This window comes from Rhea americana, unplaced genomic scaffold (assembly GCF_003343005.1).
Source record: "Rhea americana isolate MKP2758 unplaced genomic scaffold, rheAme1 scaffold_51, whole genome shotgun sequence".
Taxonomy (NCBI): domain Eukaryota; kingdom Metazoa; phylum Chordata; class Aves; order Rheiformes; family Rheidae; genus Rhea; species Rhea americana.
The window spans coordinates 2369832-2382301 of NW_028186657.1; the positions used below are offsets into that span (position 1 = coordinate 2369832).

General features: G+C 44.0%; 1 protein-coding gene across 1 annotated transcript in view; it reads right to left on the reverse strand.

The window, feature by feature from the left end:
* FAT2 (FAT atypical cadherin 2) overlaps positions 1–12470 on the reverse strand; it is a 61422-nt gene that overhangs the window by 23328 nt on the left and 25624 nt on the right. Inside the window, exons 5-10 of the mRNA XM_085317917.1 lie at positions 12125–12436; positions 11219–11429; positions 8808–8947; positions 6857–7132; positions 5938–6148; positions 929–4981 (exon numbers count right to left, since the gene is read on the reverse strand). Coding sequence (XP_085174043.1) covers positions 929–4981; positions 5938–6148; positions 6857–7132; positions 8808–8947; positions 11219–11429; positions 12125–12436 — 5203 coding nt within the window. The remainder of the gene's footprint in view (positions 1–928; positions 4982–5937; positions 6149–6856; positions 7133–8807; positions 8948–11218; positions 11430–12124; positions 12437–12470) is intronic.

A 12470-nucleotide genomic window follows, 5' to 3' on the forward strand; every position in this document is an offset into this window, starting at 1 on the left:
ATGCCAGCATTCCTCTTCTGTTTTGAATGGTTGTAATGATAGATAACAGGCTACAGCATGATCAGGCTAAGTGCTTTGACTCTGAAGTGTCTTGTTTGAGTTGGAAAAAAACATTTTCATTTGAAGTATTTGTTMTAGGCCTGAGAAAGTCTCTTTGGGGTCAAAAAGTACCATAAATTCAAGCTTCTACTTGTACAGATGCACAATGAGTTTTGTACTGTAGCCTTTGTTGTTGTTTTAGAACAGTGGTTAATTTCAGCTGGCACAACTGATGTTGCAGGGATGCAAGAGGCACCTTTAGTATTTCTTGCCGGTCAAATACTTAACTAAGATTGAAATAACAGTCCAAAACATCCAACAGCCTGCAAGGTGGTTAACTGCAATCTTTGGGGGAAAAAAGTGCAGCTCCATATATTTGAGGACTTCTTTTTTGATAAGTCAGAGTAAAACTGACTTTGTAGGAAATGCATTTAATACCAGAAAGTTATACACATCCTATGTGCACATATACAGTTATTAAAAATATATGCAGGACATACATTTGTTTGATGTGTAAACTCAGGGCAGTGTTTACAAGAAAAGCAGCAAGGCCGAAGAACTTAGATACAGCTCTCAGTATTTATGTGAAAGAGACTTTCCTTCCAGCTGTATCACTGCTTGTGTCCATGCAAGAGGTATTTCAATTGCACAGTCATAATTATTAGCTAATAATAAGTGCGTATAAATATACCTGCAATGTTGTATAATTACTTATATATTTTTGTGTTTGTTTATTTTGAAATAAATGAGATACATCTCCCAGTTCTGATGGAGAATTAGTATAATGCTATTTGTATATTAACATTCTGAAAGATAGTGCATCAAAATCTGACTTCAACACGACATTAATCATTCTTGCCTATTAAAAAGTAAGTTAGGCATAACTCACCAGTTATGTAGCATGTGACCCGCCTGTTCTGCTCAGAAATATCTGCATCGATGGTACTCAGTGTGACAACAGCCTGTCCTGGCTCTGCATTCTCAATTATCGACCCTTTATAGAAGTCTGAGGTGAACTGTGGAGCATTATCATTTTCATCAGAGACARTGACCTCCACCAGGGTTTGGGAAGAGAGCTGGACTTTCCTGCCATGATCAGTGGCCACTACATAAAACTGGTAGATCTCCTGAGCTTCGCAATCCAGCTCTTTTAACGTGGTGATCCACCCACTCTCACCATCAATAGTGAAGAGTCCTTGGAGGCTGCCAGACTCTGCTTCCAAACTGTAGGTTACTTGTCCATCATTTCCTGTGTCCTGGTCATTAGCTGTCACTTGAATGACCGTAGTTCCTGATGGCATGTTCTCCATGACAAAAGCTTTGTATGGATCTGCCTCAAAAACAGGTCTGTTGTCATTGACATCCTGCACTTGGATATTCACAGAGACCAGTGAGACAAGCTCAGTCTCCTGATGTGAACAGTGAGCCATAACATCAATCTGGTACCACTTTGTGATCTCATGATCCACAGCCTTTTTGATTTTCAGAGTCCCTGTTTGCTCATCCAGTGTGAACACCTCATCCTTATTACTTTCTGTAGTGGTTCCCTTCACCAGGCTGTATATAATGGGATCCTCTGCAAAAGCTTTGACTGACCCTATTTCTGATCCTTCTGAAAGGTCCTCAGATGCTGAGAATGTATAAAGGGGCTCGGAAAACCTTGGCAATGTCACATCCCGGGGAACAATCTGAAGATTCACTGGGACAAAGGAGTTCCARTGAGGAGGTCTGCCATCCTCAGCTTTCACCTTGAAGTTAAAGGCTCTGTTTTCTAAACCAATAAGGCTCTCCTTGACTTTAACAACCCCAGTGGCAGCATTGATCTCAACAAGGTCTTCTGTTGTATCTTCCACAGAGTCAACAGAGTAAATCACATCTGCATTTGCACCTTCATCGGCATCGTAAGCTAGTACCTGAATGACAGGGGAGCCTTTGCTAACATTGGACTGGATGGACAGTGTGTATTCAGAGGCTTTAAACTGAGGTGGGTTGTCATTCTCATCTGTAAGGATTATTTTGACAGTACAGAATGCCACCTTCCCACCCCCATCCTTGGCCATCACTTTAATGGCAATGACTCTCTCTGTAGAGTTTTCTCTGTCTAGTTTTTGCAGAGTGGTGATATGACCTTTATTGTCTATGGAGAACTTCTCATGGGCAAGTTTATTTATGATAGTATAGTCTATGGTGCCGTATGGGCCACCGTCTGGGTCAATAGCCAGCAGCTCAATCACTTTGGTGCCTATCTCAGCATTTTCCGCCAGTTCTGCCTCATACATGTTCTGCTGAAAAGATGGGCTATATTTGTTGGCATTTGTGGTATTGATGTACACAGGCACAGTACTCTTGAAAACTCCATCTGAGGCAGAAACTTTGAGGTTGTAAGATGACTCCAAGTCTTTTCTGCAGCGGTTGAACATAGATATTATTCCAGAAGTGCTGTTGATGGTGAAATGCCTGTTGTCATTACCTGAGAGTATCACATATTCTAGTCGTGTGGTGTCTCCACTATCAGGGTCCAGAGCCTGGACTTTTACCACGATGTGCCCGCATGTAGCCATTTCGCTTACCTTAGCTTCGTACYGAAGCTGGCTGAACTCTGGGGGATTGTCATTGATGTCTGTCACATCTACAATTACCAGGGCATCACTGCTAAGTGGAGGCATCCCATGATCTACAGCTCTTACTTTCATGCGAAACTGTTGATTTTTCTCATAATCAAGTGCTTGGGCTGTTGTTATTTGTCCTGTGCTGGAATCAATATTAAAGAATTTGGCAGYATCTGAACCATCATCCAAGATCTGATAGGATATCACTTTGTTTCTTCCTGAATCTTTATCAGAAGCAGAGAGCTGGACAACAGGGGTCTGTGTGGGCAAACTCTCCGAGACAGAGGCCATGTAAATCGTCTGAGAAAATATGGGGGCGTTGTCATTAACGTCTTCTACCTCCACTTCTACTATCGCTTCAGAAAAGGATCCTAGTGCTGTGTCCGTGGCTCTAACAGTGAATGTGTGTTTTGTCTCTAGTTCATAGTCCAGCTGGCCTGTGACAGTAAGGACACCAGTTTTGAAGTCGGTGCTGAACTGTTTCAGGGAGTCTTCTTCCACAATGTTATAGATGAGGCGCAAGCCTTCAGGACTACGGGCTTGTATGTGAAGAATAGATGTGTACAGTGGGATATTTTCTGGCACTTTCACTCGGTAGTAAAAGCTTTGGAAAAGAGGATTGGATTTGTTCCTTACACTAATCACAACCTCCTCTTCAGCCTGGAGAGGAGGCTCACCTCTGTCCTTAGCAATGACTCGAAGGCTGTATTTATTTAAAGCTTGATAATCAAGAGGTTTCTTAAGTGAGATGTCTCCTAGGTAGGGGTCAATCCAGAAATACCTGTAGTCCTCTGCAAAGGAGTAGGTAATGGCACCATTATCCCCTATGTCTTTGTCTGTTGCTGACACCTGAAAAAGTACATCACCTGGCTCGGTGCCATCCTGCACTGAGGTATAATATGGCACATTCTCAAAGTGGGGTGCGTTGTCATTGATATCCTCTACATAAACCTTGACTGTGGTTTGGGATACTCTTGGTGGTTTCCTACTGTCCTTCACTTCCACAGCTACCTCATGCATATCTTGCGTTTCACGGTCAAATTTCACACCCTTGGTTTGGAGTACTCCAGATGCCTGGATCATTTTAAATCTTTCCTTTCCATTCAAAAGTGAGTAGAAGAGTGGTTCATTTAGCTGATATCCCTTTACCCCAAGAATAGTGAGAGTCTTCTGATCTGTAGAGTTCTCCATCACAGTTGCTGTATATATATCTTGATTGAATTTTAAGTCAGTACTTTGTGCCTGAGTTAAATTTAGCTTAACCTGYGCAGTGCTCTTATATAAGCCATCCCCAGCTCTAACCGTAAGTTCGTGATAGCTTCCCAGGCCAGTAGCATTAAGAATGGAGATGAGACCTGTGAGTGGGTGAATATAGAAAGTGTTATCAAGGTTCCCTTCCACAATGCTATAGGTCACATCTGAATCTGCATCTTTTGCTTGCACTGACAAAAGCTCCATCCCTGGGTGAGCAGGTAAAAAGACAGAAAGCTGATAAGTGTCTTTGAAAAAGATGGGAGGTGAATCATTCACATCTTTAACATGTATTGTGATCTTGACTGGCTTGGATGCAAATAAACTGGGATTTCCACTGTCGTGGACATGTACACTGAAGTGGAAGACTGGGGTGAGCTCATAGTCTATTTCAGCACGACTAGTAAGTGTTCCTGTGCTGGAATCTACTGCAAAATATTTCAGTGCCTCTGGTTCCAAAATTTCATAGACCAGCAAAGCATTGCAGTCTTGATCAGCGTCTGTTGCATGGGTCACCAGTGGGACATTGCTTTCATCTAGAACCATGCTTTGTGATGGAGCATTCTCCATGATCCAGCCAATGAAGAAAGGCTTAATGAAGATGGGCACATTGTCATTCTCATCTATGACATAAATAAGTACTATTGTGTCCATAAAGGCCCCAGCCATGTTGGTGCCACGGACTTTCAACTGGTAAAAAGACACCTGCTCAAAATCTAAGCTCTTCTGAGTAGAAATCAGGCCTGACTGATAGTTCATGGAAAACACTCCATCTCCATTTCCATCTTTTATTTCATAGCTGACTGGTGACAAGCTTGTGGCTGAAACCTGAATCAGAGGAGAGCCAACAGCAGTGGCCTCGCTGACTTCTGTGATGTATTCAGCCTCTGGAAATTTTGGAGGAGTTCTATCAGAGGATCTAATGTGGATGTGTATGGTAGCTGAATCTTTCAGCTGAGGGAACCCTTGATCTTCTGCCTTTACAATAAGAGTAAATCGGTCTTGCTTGGATGGGTCCAGTTTCCGGGCAACCGTAATAATTCCAGAATGTGGGTCAATGCTGAAGAAACCTTCCCCATTACCTGCAGTAAGAGAAATAACAACATGAAGATAAAATGAGCCGCTTTTTCATTGATGCTCTTCATTTCAAACCAAGCAATTTACACTAATCATCATCTGTTTCTTGCATTAGTAGGTAGCAATCTTGATTAATTTCTAAGTAATTCTTAGTAGCGGCATGTATGCTTGAAACTTTCACCTAATGTGCAGAACAYGGTAGCAAAGAATGTAATATTTTCTTCAAGCTCTGTCATGCTTAGAATTACTAATATTCCAGGCACAATTAAATTTCTCAGTACTTGATCTTAATTCCAGTGAGAAAGACTGAATAAAGGCTGGTTCATATCCTGCAAAGAGTTTACGTGCTAAATAGTCAGTGTGACACAGTCATAAGTACTTGTATATTAACCTTTACTACGATAAAATAGTTGCCCACTGAGCTTGTATGACCTAAAAAACCATCAGTCATTTCTGAGAAAGGGTACTCCACTTTTCTCAAGGATGTATTTCTTGGTAGAACTGGTGGAAGTGATAATGATGTGTGAGAATGTGAGTACTTTTGCCTAACAACTAGATAGTGATCCATCAGTCAGCTCCCGTGGCTGGGAAGGTTTTTCCAACTGTTCCAKCCACATTTTGCTTTTATCAATGACCCAGCATTGAACTATCCCCCTAAGGAAGGATGGCAATATTCTATAACATGGAAATTACCTGCTAGCTCTATCCTTTCTCTGGGTAAAAAGGAAATCACGGTTAAGAAACATGCAGCCATTTACTGTTCTTCTCTACAATAGAAGCAAGCAGAACAAGCTGACTAAGCTGATACAGCATATTATGATTCTTTTTCTCTGTCAGGTTGTAAAACTTTTTAAGGTATCCAGGAATACTCAGTTCCCCAGTTATGCTGACTGAGAACTAGAGAAAGCATAGAAATGCAGATGTGTTCAAAGCAAAGACTGCCTTGTTGCATGGCTCTCACCTGCCTGTAGGGAGTAGTGGATTTCAGCATTGGCTCCTTGGTCTGGATCAAGGGCTCTGACTTGTATAACCTCTGTGCCCACTATTACTGAGTCCAGCACTTCTGCTTCATAATGGATGTTGCTGAACTGCGGAGGGTGAAGGTTGCTGTTCTCCACGTGGATGACAATCCGAGCAAAGTTCCTCTTGATGGGGACCTCCTGGTCCCGTACCTGAATGACAAGAGGAAATGCAGGTACCATCACACTCAGGGAGAAGGCAGCCTTTCCTGCACCAGACTTCCAATAGCTCATCAGGACTCTTACAGAGGTCAATGTGTTTCAGCTGTACCAACCTCTCAGATGGCAGCGAGCCTGCAAGTTTCAGAGCCAAAGCACAACCTTGGAGCTGAAAGCAAAAGTTAACAATTACTCACCATGCTTCCCAGTACAAGAACCCAGTAGTCCTTCAAAGAAACTAGCAGATGATGGGGCTTAACAGATGGTTTTAAACTCTATGGAACTCCTTGCCACAGGACTTTGTGTGCAGCAAACTTTCAAAAGGCTTAAAAAAAAACTGTTGGAGCATTTCATGAAACAAAAAATCCATCAAGGCTTATTAAATATGACAGCATCAACTCTGGTTCAGGAAGTCCTTCAGCTGTTATCTGATGTAGCTGTTTTTATATTCTTATGTTCCTATGTTTCATCTGCTGTCAGGGGACAACAGCAGGTTTTTAATCTGTRTGAAAACAGCTGCAACCAGATCTACCCAGAATGGTTATACAGTTAGTAAAAGTTAATCCTACTTTCCTCTTCTCTGTCGTTCTAGACAAAAATCTCTGGAAAGGACTACAATCAGTGTGAAAATTTCAAGCAACCTACATTGCAGTTATGTCCTGGCTAAGCTGATGGACTTAGCAGGCTTTGRCTAGGACTCACCATCACTGTTAAGGTGTGCTGTGGCATGGGCTGGGAACTGAACCCTTCTGCTGTTGTGAGGACACCACTGCTTGGATCCAACTGGAAAAGTCTTGTGCTTTTGGGGTCCATGCTGCCATGGATGGTATATATAAGCCCTTTTCCTTTGTCCTTGTCTGTTGCACTGACTTGAAGGATTTCTCTTCCAGAAGGTGTATCTTCAGGAATTGTCACCTCATAATGGTTCTCCAGGAACTGGGGACGGTGCTGATTGATATCAATCACATGGATAAAGGCCTGTGGGGCAGACAATACAATGAGGGTAGCAGAGACTTGGGAACAACCTAAGTCTAATCTCTTTTGGGTGGAGTAGTGCTCTGAGCTGTGTAACCATCACAGTTCTTTTCAGTTCTTGGGGCTTTGCCATCCATAGTGACTGGCAGCCCTTTCATACCTTTCTCAGAGGAACACCCACTGTGCTTTCCCTTGGTGATTTTTGATTTGCTTCCTCTCATGTTGTTCTATCCAGTCTGCAAAGCCATTCAGACCGAACATACCTGCATTTGGCACACAGGGAAACCTTCATAGTGTGTCCTGTAAAGGAGCACCTGTTTGGCTTTACTAGGCTTTGCTGGCTGATGTCTCCACACTGACAAAGGAGAAATGTTTGGCTGGCATTTCTCAAAAGCAGCATATGCATGGAGAAGGTATGTAAAAGCAAAGCTTGTAGTCTAAAATTACTACATACAAATCTTCCTTTCTGCATTTAACAGCAAACACTTGTGGATGGCCAGTCCTAATTCTAATTACAAGKTTACCTGGTTTCCTCTTTTTTGTTTTCATACCTTGACTGTCCTCTACCTCCCTACTGATGTGTTGACCACCTCTTAGGAAGTCCCAGCTGAATGTAATAATTTGCTTCCTTTAGCAAACCTGAACATGCCATACATGTTTTGCACAAGCAAGTTTGCTGGCATGCACCTGTGGCTTTGAATGCCAAAATACACTTGGAGATGAGATGCAAAGTGGCAAGGAATGCACACCAGGCGAGGCAAGGCTTTGTTTGTTTATYTGGAATATTACTTTAAGAGAGTTGAGATAGCCATCCGTTTGCACTGTGTTTCACAGGAATGGTAGTGTTCTTCATTCATCAGCCCTCGCAAACCTCTGCAATGAGTTTCCCACGATAATTGTAACTCATAGGTGACTCATGATCTAGGCCTTCCTCCACACAGTGAAGGTTGGTTTTTCGGTTTCTTGCGTGTGGAGAAAACAGYTGGTGAAAGATCAAACCCTGAACATCCTACCTGAGGATAGCTAAATATGGGCAAACCTCAGCAGCCATAGGAACTTAGGCTYAGGGACTGCCTGAATGCAGCATACCTCCTTTCATCAGTGCTTACTTCTCCATGGCAACTCAGAGGACTCAGTATTTCTGTAGCTGCCCAGTCAACTCCTTGGATCTCTGTGCTGATACACTATTAATGCTATTAATGAACTTGCAGCATTAATCAGGCAGGGCCTGACCTCTTCTCATGTAGATACATCTGTGCTGGCTTTACACAATCTGCCAGGCCCTGCAAACGCTGTTAGATGTGCTACCAGGGATTTGAGCATGATCTAGCTGCATATTAAGTCTGTTGTCTCAACGAAGCTGCAGTTTAGTCTGAGCAGCTAGCTAGCTGAGGACTGAGTGTATAAACTGCCATTGACCTGTACTGTAARCACATCCTTACACATTGACTGTGATCATCAGGAAAGAGCTGGACTTTCCAGGACCATGTGTGTTTCCAATAGGATAAAAAATCCTTAGCTTAAGAGTCAGAAAAGACTCACGTTCTTCTGTAAAGGAGATCATAGTGTAATGAAATTCTTGTGCCTGGCACCTGATCCAGAACTCAGTGGAGTCGGAAGAAAGATTCCCCGTAGCTTACTCATTCCAGACTGGGTCTTCTAAAGTGAAAAGCATTACCTGGGTTTTGATGGTAGTGGATCCATCAGTGACTTCTACTGTCAGGTTATAGCTTGACTTCTTTTTGGCATCAAGGGTTCTTGCAATAACTATACTGCCTGTACTCTTTTCAATATCAAAATCCATGTCATCATCACCACCTGGGATAAGGGAGAGATTAGAAAAGGAAATGGCAGAGAGTAAGTTATAGGTAAGATTTCTATCTGGAGCAAGCTGCAGGTTTCTGTAGCCTTTACAGGGGAAGGAATTCCAGGAAATGGCTAAAGATCTAAAGGATGAGGATTTCTCCTCTGGAGAGGGTACATAAACCTTACACTGGGTTCACCTCTCCATACAGAGATGCGTGGCATGCCAGGCAATACACCTTGAGTGATGTGTTGGTATTCACTCTTTGGCACGGGCAGTTTGGGGATAGTGCTGTAGGTGCGGTCTTCTCCAGTTCTAAAAGGTCAAGAGTGTCCTGTGATGGATGGACTTTGTTATGCATTTTGTGATGCATGGAAACAGGAGAGAGGGAGGACACAGAGAAGCCAGACACAGAGGGAATCGGAGACGGAGACAAAGGAATATGAGAGAATAGAGAGAAGAGGGGAATTAGAGAAAAGGAGAAGGAGGAGAAAGGAAAAGATATGCTTATGCATATGATATCTTTGCTAAATTTGCAACGGGCACATTCAGGCACTGGTTTGTTTGCACAAAGTCTCCAGCTACACAGCATCAGAAGCTTAACGTGTATCAGAGTCCTGCAGCACTGAACAAAGCTCCTACGGCTTTCAACTCAAGGTCACACCACAGGCATGACTGCAAGGGTCTCTGTTGCCACGGCTGGGATTCTGCAAGCTGCCCAAAGCAGCCCAGTACCTGAGCATTTGGGGAGGCAGACGGTGCTTCCTGGGTGAGCAAAGCCTGTTGCCTCCATCCCAGATGGCTGCATAGTGCAGGAAACTGCAGGCCTGAGCAGCTCAGCAGCAAAAGGCTGTTCCTCCTGCTGCTGCTGCTCAGCCCTGGCATGGTAGCTCCTTTCTTTTGCCTCACTTGCTAGTTGCCTGTTATTTCTCTATTGCATTTGAAATACCACCACGCTGTTCTTAGATACAGACAGGTAGAGGSAGTTTTCTGTTATTTATCCTAAGTCTCAGCCTCTCCATTTCTGGCTACCAGATACTCTGGATTCTGCCTTATTCTCCTACCAGGTGAGAAAATCCTGTCTGGCTGTTAAATTACACATCTCCTCTTAGGGAGAAATGCAGTGGTTGCTAGCTGTCTGGACCACTATTTTCTTGCTGGGAAAGAGAAAGAAACAGAGACAGAGGAAGAGACCTGTGGATGGCTTACTCTGAGACAAGAGAGAAGGGCTCCCTTTGCATGGTGCCAAGTGGCAAAAGGAGGCCTAAGGAAGGAAAGACATTAAATAAGACTTTAAGCCTTTAAGTCAGTGTTTTTACAGACACCATCAGTCCTAACAACAGAGCCCTTGCTGATGGGGAGAGGCTAGTTTTCAAATCAGGTGTTCAGGGGCTTCTGGATCTGTGCATTACCTGCTTGGCTTCCAGCTACTGTGAAGCTTAGTTTTTTTAGCAGGTAAAAYGAAAGCGTGTCCTCTTCCACCATTCTCCAAACGAACAGAGTTCTGACTAAGACTTAGGGCAGTAAAAACCACCAAAGATGAGATCAGTCAGGCACCCAGCAAGTAACTGACGGGGTAACATTCAGGGGGAGATGCTTCTAAGGCTGCAAACCCAAGCAGGCACTACTAATGCCAGATAAGCCTTGTGCTGATATTGCTTGCTCTGTGCTGCATTGTATCTTTTGTTGTTTAACTGTATTTATACACCACTATCTGTGCCCCAGCATACTAAAAGGAAGAATGATTTACTTGCCCAATTAAGGCCTTGTGTGACAAGGACAAGCCCTGCAGACAGTGTCAGAGAAGAACCTGCACAAGGCAGACTGGGGTCTTTGATGAGTCCTTCTCTCTTAGCTCCCTCTTAGGACTGTGAGCTCGGGAGGGAGGGAGAGACGGGGGCAGTCTGCAAGATGGGAACTGCAAGATGGGAACTGATCAAGGTATTTCACCACTGCCAACACTGTCATTCACTTCCCAGGAAGAGCTGGGATTGGTTGTGTGCTACCTTTTCRGGCATATCAGAGAACACCTTAGGACTGACAGGCACCAGAATGTCATTTAAAAMGCGTATTAGATAATTGCACTTGGCACCAAAGCCCTTAGACAGACAGCCTTGCCTCTTGCTGTTTAAGCCTTCCAATGTGTATGAGAAAGCTTTTGTTGTAACTCACCTACATCTAAAGCAAACAACTTTATTAGCTCAGACATGTGAGTGCTCAACACCGAGGGAGCYGGGGCAAGCTCTCCCAGGCATTGTTGTCCTGGTTTAATTTCTGTGTCTCACCTGTGATATTAAACCACACTTGGCTGGGGCCCATTTCAATGCTGATCACTCCCACCATATGGTTCACAGGATCTGTTTCCATAACAGCAAAGTTAAAATGGGGCTCATCGAAAGCTAGAGGCTCTGAGGAAGGGCCAGGCCGGGCAACCCAGCTGATGTGAAGCCGCACGTGGGAGGAAAGTGGTGGGCTGCCTCCGTCTGTTGCCTTGACCTGCCAAGAAATGCATGCGTGGTCAGGGAGAAGGGCTGGTTTTGCATTCACCCATGCTGATTGTGACTGGCTTGACTTCGCAATGCTCTGCAGTAAGTTGTTTCTCCCACCTACTAGGGGCTTCAGGTCTGAGTGTGCCCCAAATGCCACAGAACAAATCTTGTCCTAGCTGGCCATGTTCTGGCTTCCTAGGTGAARCTGTGCAACCCGAATTCCTCCTGACCACCGAGAAAATCTGCCAAGCTCAGTTCAAAGCAGAGACTGGACCACAAGCCTTGATACAATGACCTACAGAGTATCAGAGAGCTTTAAATCTAGATCTAAGTCCCATGGCCTGACCAGAATGCCAAAGGGAGGCACCCCTGAAACTTCCAGACTGTTCAGATTCAGGTCTGCACCTAGGTGGGATCATGGATCTGAGAGTGGGTTGGATAGTCCATTTTACATTACATTTACATTACATTTTCCCTCCATTTTAAATAGCTTCTTACCTTCTACATTTCTCTTCCCTCATTCCCTCTGTCCCTCCCTCTCAGTTTATCTCACTGTAGCCCAAGCCGGTCTCATTTAACCTCTATTCACACTCTTGTCTTTCCTCCACCTCTTTCTTTCTTGTATCTTTTTCGTTTCAGAAACCTTCCCTCTCTTTCACTCTACACTTATCTCTTCCCATTAGTACTCTCTGCTTCTCTCACCGTGAGTATGTTGTATTCAGAGGCAGGAAAAGCCTTCCTGGAGAATATCATGCCTGTTGTGGGGTTGATGGTGAATATCCCTTCCTCCTCTTCATCAATGGTGTAGGTGATCTGGCTGTTCTGGCCCTGGTCACGGTCAGATGCAATCAGCCTGTAGACTGGCAGTGGTGTCTCTGAGGCATCTCTCTCAGGGAGCTGCACCATGAAGAGCTTGTGGGGAAAACTAGGAGGACTGTCGTTAGCATCCAGGATTTGTATGACGACTCTGCTAGTGGACTTCAGGGCTGGGTCTCCGTTGTCTGAAACRGCCACCTACCAGCAAGCAAAGGGAGCAGGTGATAGAGCT